Genomic DNA, 11,232 nt, shown 5'->3' on the forward strand with positions numbered 1-11,232 from the left:
GCTCAACCAAAGACTGCGCAAGCGGGCTCCTAAGACGGTCAAACATGAAAGGACACCAGATCTAGACGGCTTAAATCGACCTTTGAGGCCTAAGCACCACGAGCACCTTTTCTCTTTACCACAAACTTCGATGCCTTCGAGCGCCCAACGCGACGAAACTGATCCGAAGAGACAATATGATACACGAGTGCGTTGGGATCAGGACCCAACGACGGCTAAATTTCTCAGCCTATTCGCGTTGTCTATTCGACCGACCGCAAACGGTGCAGGTATCGGTCCCCTGATGACTCAATTTGATTCTAGCTGCCAAATTTCTCTGCTCTCCAAGGCCGTAGCACAGAGCTTGGGGTTACGGCCAATGCCCTGGCGCCCCGGAGGTCATCTTACTATCATCACCGAGTTCGGCATTTTTGAACCGAAAGAGTACACTACTTGTATTGTCCAAGCCAGCCAGCTAGTTGACGGAGATCTCGGCGCATGCAACGTCGCTCTCGTGGAAGACGAGCAATTGCGGTCCTGGGGATTCCAGTTCCTGGTCGGAAAGAAGATAGTCGACAAGCTTGTGGAGAAGGGTCGACTCCCCAGAGAAGAGCGTGCCCATATCGACCTTGGGTTTCACAAAACTTCTCCGAAACAATCTGCTGCGGTGCCTTGGGCGCCGGCCCAAAGTAAGTGCCCCTGTCACGATGTCCAGTATGTGAGACTAAGGACTAACCTGAAAGCTGTAGGTGTCAATAGCCATGATCGCTACATCAACAGTCATCTTCAACCTAATCTGCTTGAACAGGCATCAAGCTTCTCGACAAGTTATACGGGCGGCGGCAACCCATCCGGGTTTTCAACGAATGATGCTGGGCCAATTTCAACTCCCAGAACATCCCTTGATGGCATGAGGCTTGGAGGTGACTCCGCGAGCGATGTGCGAACCGTCAACGGTTCCCAAAGTCTCTATGAACACAGTCAAACACACTCTCACGATGGTCTTCCTCAAACCGAGCCTTTCGGCGGCATTTTGAGCAACTTCAAGCACAAATACCATGGTCAAGAAGCGAGCAACTCGTCCGATGCCGCTCAGATGAGCCTGGCAATCGGAAACGGGACGATGTTTGGGACCTCTAGCGCGACAAACGGGGCAGAAAATGTCAAATCGCCAATGCTTGCTCGACACGCTGCTTCGATGCAAACTCCTTTCGGGTGGCCACAGAGCTCAGCCAATGGTCATGAACTAGAACGCTACGATGGAATGTTCATGGGTTCAGCTTCGGACTATTGCAGCCCAGATGGATCCTCGTGTCCTGGCGATCACCAAGCTCAAGTGACAAGACTTCCGCCGATTGCCCAAAACAAGGAGATCACTGCAACGACTTGGAAAAATTCAGAGCCTGGGGTCCAGTCAGATAAGTTGCTGCCATCGCCAGGAGCGGCGCTTTTGCCTGCGATTCAGGTCACTTCGTCACCCGCAGACAATTGCAACACTATCAATCCCCAGGTCTTGTTTGAGCCTGACATGTGCATAGACCCGTCCTTCTTCCCGTTCTGACGTCGGTCACAAAGAGCCCCGATTGAGGGCATCAATACGTTTAGCTGTCGATAACTGAGGCCCTGAGGGCTCTTGGTTCGACGGCATGTTTAGCTGGCTAGGGCTTCATTGCTCAAGTTCAATGCTGTTTCGTGTGGTACATCACCTTATCGCCAATTCTGTTGGATTGCAGAGTCAGAATGTGGCCTTTGAGGATCCTCCTCATGGCATGTTGTAGGGCTGTATGAAGAGTTGAACAGAGACAAGTGTCTCGTCTTGTAACAGTGAGTTTGGGGGAGTACAGTACCCTGTATTGACATGACCTCCATCTCTGGATGATGTTCTGTCTAGCGATTTTGGGAAGGTATTTGTCTCGGTCAAACATTACGTGTTGACGAATTATATATACTCTGGGATTCTTTTCTTTTTGATTTCCTTTCACTAGCTGTTTATATTTTCTACCTTTGCTGGCTGCTCGGGCGGTTCTCGATATCGTTTACACAGCATTAATACACGGTATCAGTGGATTCCTTTCACTACATCGAAGATGGTCTTGTTCCCTTCAGTCGCTAGGACCAAGTCAGTCGATGTTGTAGGCATCACATACCTCTGTTCATCGACGGAGAGGGCTCAAGATAATCCCTCCAGCGGCAGATCTTCATGACACCGAGGCATGTTTCTGCGACATTTAGGAACGCCCTTCGTCAACACCTTGCTTACATAGACTTTGCTTTAAATGAGGGGACTCCAGTCGCGATTGGTTCAGAGGTAGTGCTTGCGCTTCTCTGGACCACAATCATTAAGCTGAAGAGAGCCTAAGTTCGAATACACAAGGTAGCTTATCTTCTCGCTTATGTATATAGATACACAGCTTCTATTGACTTTTTCACGTTCATGAAATGCATTTCCATCGTCCCCTCATTGTTCTGATATCCCTTCAAATTACCATACTGTATGCAGCCAAATAGGCAGGGAGCAGTGCATACTAAGACCGCCTCCTTCAACAAGAACGCACTCTTCATCTCAACGTTGATACTCCTCGCCATCACGTACAGATATACCAACAATCATGTTGTCTAATATCTTATCGAGCATTGCATGGGCCTGATCATGCGGGCCATGGAGCAGAAACGCGTCATGTGCGACATGGTCGATGACTGACTGTCCGTCTGGGCCGTCGCTGCCAACCCTGGTTCTGCCCTCGGATAAAGGGGCCATTTCGATCTCCAGGCGGCCAAACACTGGAGCACCTCGTAAGGCGTCGCAATCTGTATTGGCTTCGTTCTCAGCAGTCGCGCCGGGAATGGCGATATCTAGTAGACAAGTAAGTCCAGTAGGCCGACTCGAGATAGACGTGATGCTCACTCTTCGTATGGGCCACTAGCCTTTGGGACTGCTCGTCTCGTTGGACGTGTTCCTGTGTCATGGTCTTGGCGTTCACCGTCTTGGTATTCGCGGCAGCGTCTTGGAACACTTCTCTTCTTTCCATATTGACTAGGCAAGTTAGAAATATGGCAAGGCGGTAAACAATTCAATGACTTTCCCTCAAAGTGCTAGCTATCAAAAGTTCCGTGTAGATGTTGTGATGAAGAAATAAGACGGCCAAAGTCGTGTAAGTGGAAGGACTGGATGGGGTCCTTCTGGAAAGGGACAGATGTCAATGAATCATCAGAGCCATGAACCAAAGGAGCCTGTTGAGTCTGGGGAGGTAGCAGTCTCGTAGAGGGACAATGATGATTGGGAGTTGATGCTGCACGCCGTGGTAAGCTACCTATACAGAAATGAACACTTCGTGAGATCGTTAAGCTTAAGTCTACTTGTCATATTAGACCTACCCTCTATATCCTCCTCTCTACTAGAGATTGCTCTCTAAAAAGTAAAGAATGAAGAACAGTAAGGAAAGAGCTGGGGTCATAGAGCGGCAAAAGATTATGTCACCCACTTTGGGAGTCCAAAGGTGAAGCATCACACCTTCCCTTTGGATCCACTTTTAGCAGTTGCCTCGTCTCGATGAGATATCTTCTTGTGATTTTTCTCTTCCTTCTCATCCACCATTCTTTTCAATCAATTTCTCCAGTCAAAAACCCAAAAGTCACAAAATGGGCGGCAGACCACCAGAAGATTGGCGAATGCCACCACAGCAGAACCCTCAAGCGACCAACGTCACCCATCTGGCAGAGATGAGCCTGGCCATTGCTACGCAAAACCGACAAAATGCCGAGATCATTGAACGATTTTGTGCCAACATGACCAACGAGTCACGACAATCCAATCGACGCGGCAGTCGTCCCGAGTACAATAACGACTATGTCGAGCTCGGTTACGACCCAAACGACCCCTACGGGACAATGAGCAACAACCAGGACCCCTACGAGGGCGGAGGCAACAACCAGTCGGGAGCACCTAGCAGACCCAAGTACAACAACCAATATACCGAGCCCGAATTTAGCCCAAACAATCCATACGGGACAGAGAATATCACCGAAGTCCCTATTCAGGACAACCAAGCCCTTTATCAAAGCAACAATCAGACCCTCTACGAGGACGGAAGCAACAGCCAAGCCCCTTACCAAGGCAACAACCAAGCCCCCTACGAGGGTGAAAGTAACAACCGGTCGGGACGTCCCAAGTACAGAATCGGCTATATTGAGCCCGGCTTTGAGCCCGGCTTTGAAACCTACGACCCCCCCGACGAGGGAGGAAGCAACACCCAGGCCCCTGACCAAGGCAACAACCAGACCCTCTACGAGGGAGGAAGCAACGACCAGGCCCCCAACGAGTCACGACAAAATCGACGCGAAAATCGTCCTAAGTACAGAATCGGCTATATTGAGCCCGGCTTCGAGCCCGGCTTTGAGACCTACGACCCCCCCAACGAGGGCGGAAGCAACAACCAGGCCCCCAACGGGTCACAAGAATATCGACGCGAAAATCGTCCCAAGTACAGAATCGGCTATATTGAGCCCGGCTTCGAGCCCGGCTTTGAGACCTACGACCCCCCCGACGAGGGCGGAAGCAACAACCAGGCCCCCAACGGGTCACAAGAATATCGACGCGAAAATCGTCCCAAGTACAGAATCGGCTATATTGAGCCCGGCTTCGAGCCCGGCTTTGAGACCTACGACCCCCCCGACGAGGGCGGAAGCAACAACCAGGCCCCTGACCAAGGCAACAACCAGCCCCTCTACGAGGGAGGAAGCAACAACCAGGCCCCTTATCAAGGCAACAACCAGACCCCCTACGGGGACGGAGGCAACAGCGAGGCTAGAGCCCAAGCAGAGACAAGCAACCAAGAGAAAGAGCTGTTCCCAAGAGAAAGAGAGAGAGATTTTCAAAACTCGCAGCCCCGCAACGACCGCAGTCGCTCGCCGCCACCGCAGCGAGAGAGAAGCCTTGCGGGCCGTATCAGATATCCGCCGAAACCGAAGACTATTCTTCACGAGGTTGTCGATAGCCCGCGACTGGGGCTGCCTTTTGGAGGCAAGTACAAGATGACGGAAGAGGAACAAGAAGACATTCAGCTCTTAGGCAAGGAGGTGCTTGAGAACAACCGTTTCGCTGACGATAACCAATGCGGCAACTGTGGTCACTTTGGTCACTGGCTCGGCGACTGCGCCTTCCCCGACGACCAAGGCACCATCATGGGCTGCCCGCTGTGCAATACCACACTGCATTTTTGGGACCAGTGCCTTAAAAAGAATTCGCTTACAGCGACACAGCAGCTTCAATTGATGCTGCTGAGGCGCAGAAGAAAGCCCATGATCCGCTCTTCGACATCTCTACGAGATCTTTTAGCGGATGCTATACAGGAGGGAATGGAGAGCTTGCTCGATAGCGAAGGTCTGCCGTGGACCCAGAGCTACACGATGAAGCTCATTAAGAAGAGAAGAGACCAGCCATGGCTCAAGTACGGCCCCGATGAGACGAACAAGTTTCCTGAAGATCCTGATACTGAAGGAAATGTACGAGAAGTTATGAATAGCTCCATTGCTGAGAATGAATGTCATCGCCCACGCGCGGTGATACAACAAAAGAAGCGACGAGGGTAAGCCTCTTCGCAATACATATGATGAGCCGGTGAGCAAGTGAGGGGAGGAAGGACACAACGTGTCGGGGGTAGGCAACGTCCTATAGCAATAAATTGAACAAATTGATGCATTACCTTTTCTGTCCGTCACGTGAACTTGCCGAGGTGAAGTAACAAGGTTCACTCTTGTAATCACCATCATATCACAGAAAAAAGGCAGTGTGAAAACGTTCTCGTAGAGTAAAGATCCTTCTCAAGTGCTTTCCAGGATAATACTACGGTACGGCGGCAATTGTAAATGCGCTCTGTGCATCGACATCTCCTCCAGTCCGTGGGTATCGTGGAAGTAAACGGAGGTCCAAGACACGGTGGATTTCCCTATTTCCAATAATCCGAAAATTAGCTTGACGGTATGTAGGAGGTGTTGGCGATGAGTTAGCCAGCCAGGTGGCGCCTTTTGGAGGCCACGAGGATGTCTGCCGTGGCTGAAAGAAAGCCTCATTGTGTAATCGCGAACACAAGGTATCTTAGCTAGGTTTTTCTTACATATGTACAGCCGTCCTTGTGCATGATTTCCAAGAGAAGAAACCTCATCGATGTGACGACTACCATTTGCAACTATCGTAGCCATGTCGATCATCAACAGCCTGCCCGCAGAGCTCCACCTCGCCATTATGAAGCGAATGAACCCCGAAGAGATCCAGCCGTGGATCCGAGCAAACCCGGACGCATTCAGATGCTTTTCCACATACAGCTTCACGATTCTAAAGAAATACACTCGGGAGATAGGCCTGATGTCCGATCTCCAAAACAGGGTCTGCGACTACCAGTTGACCGGTGTCCAAGTTCACGACGCATCCAACCCTTCAGCCGGCCCCAAATCCGGCATCACATCCAAGACAACTAGCCTTGGCTGCCCAGCGACCCAGGTCACCACACTGGCACTACTGAGGCTCCTCGTGGAAGCCCGCGTTCATAGACGTAAGGCCAATCGTCTTCGCTTCAACCACTGGTGGGGGGCATCATTTGACCAACAACTATGGACGGAGGAACGCAGGATTTCCTCAATGTTCGTCGACTTGCTGAAAAGAACCCCGGGGAACCACACCACAGCGTTGTTCATGGCGATGTTTGACAATTTCGTCGCAACATAAACGATTCAGCCGCGAAAGTATCGACACGGTAGACTGTTCTGGTTGGGAGGGGGTCTGTGGATCGGGATGGATGGCATGCATTTGTACAGAGAGGGGCGAGTTCGCTCAGTATCACAATGAGTCTAATTAAGAGCATCACCCTTAGCACAGCTTGCGACCATGTCAAGCTGAAAATTCGTACTTTGACCCAGATATTTGGGAGATATACCAAGGATCCCTACCGGACCTGACTCTCATGTCTCCTTGCCATCCCCTTGATTAAGATCCTGAGAAGCAAAAAGCAGTGTATTTCCTGCTAGACTTGACTGTCATTTCCCATGCCAATTCCCTTGTCTAGACCTTGTAGAAGCAGAAAGCGGTGTAGAAGCTCGCCGCCTCCAACTCCTCTGGGGAAACAAGGAGACGTCCGCCACCACGTTCCCGAACCCCCATTCTCTCACTCAAAGGACCCAAGGTCTCGTCGTCCTTCTCCGCATCCCAAATCTCCATGAAGGTCTTGTGGTACTGCAACTCGAGGTTGTAGTCTTCAGCAAGAGCTCTGAGGACTTCCCATGGCACGACATACTCGGGGACCTCTTCGACAGCTTCATCGAGGAAGAAGTTGTACTTCCAACCGAATGCCGGGCGGAAGACGCCATCTGCAGGTGTCTTGCCTGGGAACCGGACTCGATAGATGGAATTGCCCCACTCTGCCGACTGATCTGCCTCGCCATCTTCCAATTCTCCCTCCTCTGCTTCTTGCGGCGGTTCCTCGGCGGCCTTCTTCTTCTTCTCTTCCTGTTGCTCGTTGAACTTCCGAACGTGGTCGCCAAGGACGTCAGAGTTGGGAATGCATCCAATCAAGCGACCCCCCTTCTTCAATGAGCCCGCCACGTTGCGCAGCATGGTCCGAGCCTTCTGCTCCGTCTCGAAGGCATAATGCATGCAGAACATCATGCTAACGACATCGAATCCTCGTCGGCTGAGAGGGCTAGTGTCGAATCCGACTTGTCTGATGATCTCGACGTCCTCAATGTTCTCGCCGTAGCAGTCCTTGACCTGGAAGCGTGCCTCGAAAAGCCGAGGAGGTGGTCGTCTGTATCCTCCTCTACCGCCTCTGCCACCGCCTCCGCGGCTGCCCATCTGGCGGTAACGCTCTCGAGCCTGGTCAATGCTGATATCTGCAGGATCGAGACCGACGTAGAGCTCTACTGATTGAGGTGCTTGCTGCCATTTGCCAAGGTCACCTCCCTTTCCACAACCGACGTCGAGCACGAGGAGCTCCTTTGCGCCCGGCTCGCGAGAGCCCGGGGCGTAGTCTTCATCTGGCGAAAACTTCTGAATGATGCAACTCTTGATCCAGTTATTAAAGGCGCGCAGGCCCTTGATCTTGCTGTCGGTTCGTCTCCAGTCTCTACCGCGCTCTGGTACACTGTTGTAATGCTGCGTGACAACATCATTGTTGGTGCCGCGCTGGCGCTCAGCTGCAGCATGGGCCGCAGCTTCCAACTCCTTCTCTCTATCGAGTGCTCTCTGGCGGATGGCCTCTCTTTCGGTCTCGGAGATGCGAGCTCGGGCACCTGGTCGCTTCTGCTTGCGAGGCTGTTCGGAGGGAGAGACAGCTCGGCGCTTAGCGGGCTGAAGCTCCTTTGCATTGTAGGGTTGGGGAAGTTCATCGGTCCCATCTTCGCGCTTGTTTCCTCTTCGCGAGGAATTGCCGTTTCTCGAAGGCGATTGTGATCTTTTGCGTTTCTTCGCGTCGTATGAATGAGACTGTCGCTCGTACGAATCGTCGTCGTCGTAACCCGCCATTGTCTCGAGTCAGATGCGAGAATTCTTTGAAAATACAGATATTCTCTTCTCCCGTGGAGATTGCAGTGGGTTGTTTTTGTTTCCAGAAGTTGATTGTGAAAGTACAGATGTGAGAAAGTTAATGCGAACTGTTGGAGAGGCACAAAAGCTGCTGTTGCGAAGCGTCGCAAGAGGGTAGGTAGGGGGAGTGTACTGGGGTACCTGCTGAGGAAGAAGGTAAAACCCACTTATGGATTCATTAAAGGTACGGAAGGTGTGGCGTTAGGAACGAACGCTCTTTCTCAGTCTGGACCCCAAGAACAATATTCATATTTACTATGCTGTCAACTCATATATGCTGCTTATGTTTGGATATAGCCAACTTGGCATCTTGGAAATCTTTTCAACGCAATTCGGCATTTCAACTAAGTAGGTAGGCGCAGGGCGGGTTGTCTCGTGCTTGCAGGCAGGTCCGGTACGTGTCGCACTGCAGCCTTGCTGGCTTGACTAAGCTCACCCCCAGCAGCAGACCAATCACGTCAGCCTTTGACCAGACGCTTGCGGGTTGCAGGGGGCTTTCCTGAGCTCCCAGCTCCAAACACCACCATACAACGACATCACTCTTGCTCACCCAGTAACCCATCCCACAGCCTCAACCTCTTTGATTTCTCCCCTCCTCAGCAACCGACCACGACCCTTTCCAGACGCCTTCGTACAATCAACCGCCAAGATGGGCTCAGAACCCCAGTACGCAAAGTACCCTCTCCTTCCTCTCGCCCAGCATGTCTTCGCCCTCACAAACGCCTACGCATCCCGGCCATCCCAACAATCCGCCGCGAAAGCTCTCAATGATGCCATCACCGAGCACAAGATGGCACCGCTTTACCGGTACCTCGCACACCCCCTCGAAGGCATTTTGAACCAAGTTGGCGAGGGTGGCAGTCAGACCCCCGGCAAGCCGCTGAGTCGGAAGTCGAGTCTGGCGGGCATGATTGCCACCAAGACCACCCCCACCGCAGTCAACCTACCCTGGGATGAGGCCAGATACCAAGAGCTGAAGGCCGACAACGACAAGGAGTTGGAAGAGTTCCAAAAGGAAGAGGATGAGGCCGTTGAGAAAGCTGGCGAGACGGAGATCCAGGCCGCGCGGGGCAAGCGCGCGGAGTTCTGGGCTAGAGTCGGCGACAAGGTGCGATTGGAAGGACTATCAACTCACCAAGGAAACACTGGCTGACCCCTTTGACAGGACCGGGCGATCGCCGCATACGAAGACGTTTTCGAGAAGACCGGCATTCTGGGCACCAAGATCGACTTGGTTCTGGCAATAATCCGCATGGGGCTCTTCTACGGCGACAAGCTTCTTGTCAAGAAGCATGTTGAACGCGCAAAGACCCTCGTAGAGTCCGGTGGTGACTGGGATCGTCGCAACCGTCTCAAGGCGTACGAGGGTATCTACCTCTTGACCGTCCGGTCATACAACTTGGCCGCCCCGCTCCTGCTCGACAGCTTGTCCACCTTCACTAGCTACGAACTCTGCACCTACTCCTCCCTCGTCGTCTACTCCGTTCTCGCCGGGTCTGTTTCCCTGAAGCGTGTCGACTTCAAGAGCAAGGTCGTCGACGCCCCCGAGATCAAGGCCATTCTGGGTGATGGAGAGGACAAGCTCCTCGCTCTGTCTGGTGCTCTCAGCGCCGGTCCCGGTGCCGACGACGCCATGCACGACGCACCGCCCGCCGCTGCCAAGACCGCGGTGAACTTGACGACTCTCGGCACAAGCACCGACCAGCCCGAGGCCGAGATGGCTATCGACTTCTCGCCGTTGGCCCAGCTCGTCTCCAGCCTGTACAACGGCCAGTACAAGTACTTCTTCCAGGCTCTCGCCCAGGTTGAGGAGTCATTCCTCACCCAGGACCGCTACCTCCACGAGCACAAGAACTGGTTCATCCGTGAGATGCGTCTGCGCGCCTACCAGCAGCTCCTCCAGAGCTACCGCGTGGTTGGCCTGGAGACAATGGCGACCGACTTTGGCGTCACTGTTGACTTCCTGGACCGGTACGATTCTCTCCCTTTTAGCTGCACCGGTCAGACTAGACAACTAACTCCATCTCTAGTGACCTTGCCAAGTTCATCGCAGCTGGCCGTATTCCCTGCACAATCGACCGCGTCAGCGGCAAGGGCGTCATTGAGACCAACCGCCCCGACGACAAGAACAAGCAGTACCAGGACGTCGTTCGCCAGGGAGATCAGCTCATCACCAAGCTCCAGAAGTACGGCCAGGCTGTGCGTTTGAGAGGAAGCGAGCGGGCATAATCGGCTCAAAAGCGCGGGGTGACTGGAAGAATGACGGAGAGCTTTTTACCACAATCCTATTACAATCGTGTGTCCCTTAGTCAGGCTTGGGACTTTACAAGGCGCGGGGTAGAAACGGCAGGCGGCGAATAGAAACCGGGGATTGGGGCAAGCAAATGTGTGCTACTACAATAACTCTCTGTATGATACCTACGGATTAGACAAGCCAATTTGAGAAATCTTGGCTTGACCGAGGCTCACATGACATGACTGTGATAGGTCTAGATGCGGAATTGATGGGAGCGGGATCTTTCTATTCTCTCAAGCTATGCTCATAAAGTGTCATCAACACCTGCCAAATCCCAGAGATCTTGCTAAAACAAACGAGATATCTACTCTGCGCCTCGTACGTGCTCATTGATATCTGCTTTTATCCACCCTGGATACGTGATTGCGGAAAAAGACTACGCAAA

The 11,232-nt window shown here is 52.5% G+C and overlaps 5 protein-coding genes across 5 annotated transcripts; 4 read left to right on the forward strand and 1 right to left on the reverse strand.

Annotated features, from left to right (window-relative positions):
* Positions 1 to 130: 130 nt before the first annotated feature.
* Positions 131 to 1,540, forward strand: BDZ83DRAFT_748971 (uncharacterized protein; the record flags this gene model as incomplete). Its single annotated transcript, XM_060513698.1, has 2 exons — positions 131 to 668; positions 729 to 1,540. The coding sequence occupies 2 exons, from the start codon at positions 131 to 133 to the stop codon at positions 1,538 to 1,540; spliced, it is 1,350 nt and encodes a 449-aa protein (XP_060368614.1).
* Positions 1,541 to 4,953: 3,413 nt separating this feature from the next.
* On the forward strand, positions 4,954 to 5,568 carry BDZ83DRAFT_570025 (uncharacterized protein; the record flags this gene model as incomplete). Its single annotated transcript, XM_060504258.1, has 1 exon — positions 4,954 to 5,568. A coding segment is annotated over one exon (615 nt), but the record flags the coding sequence as incomplete, so codon positions are not given.
* A 607-nt stretch (positions 5,569 to 6,175) lies between these two features.
* BDZ83DRAFT_748974 (uncharacterized protein) lies at positions 6,176 to 6,700 on the forward strand (the record flags this gene model as incomplete). The annotated part of the gene is made up of 1 exon (XM_060513699.1): positions 6,176 to 6,700. One exon carries the CDS (start codon positions 6,176 to 6,178, stop codon positions 6,698 to 6,700), a length of 525 nt encoding a protein of 174 aa, XP_060368616.1.
* Positions 6,701 to 7,033: 333 nt separating this feature from the next.
* On the reverse strand, positions 7,034 to 8,401 carry BDZ83DRAFT_546056 (mRNA capping enzyme-domain-containing protein; the record flags this gene model as incomplete). Its single annotated transcript, XM_060503447.1, has 1 exon — positions 7,034 to 8,401. A coding segment is annotated over one exon (1,368 nt), but the record flags the coding sequence as incomplete, so codon positions are not given.
* A 799-nt stretch (positions 8,402 to 9,200) lies between these two features.
* BDZ83DRAFT_648522 (26S proteasome subunit RPN7) lies at positions 9,201 to 10,780 on the forward strand (the record flags this gene model as incomplete). Its single annotated transcript, XM_060510187.1, has 3 exons — positions 9,201 to 9,659; positions 9,717 to 10,522; positions 10,582 to 10,780. The coding sequence occupies 3 exons, from the start codon at positions 9,201 to 9,203 to the stop codon at positions 10,778 to 10,780; spliced, it is 1,464 nt and encodes a 487-aa protein (XP_060368618.1).
* Between the last annotated feature and the right edge of the window lie 452 nt (positions 10,781 to 11,232).

This window comes from Colletotrichum acutatum (genome assembly GCF_030867785.1).
Source record: "Colletotrichum acutatum strain CBS 112980 chromosome Unknown BDZ83scaffold_16, whole genome shotgun sequence".
Classification (NCBI taxonomy): domain Eukaryota; kingdom Fungi; phylum Ascomycota; class Sordariomycetes; order Glomerellales; family Glomerellaceae; genus Colletotrichum; species Colletotrichum acutatum.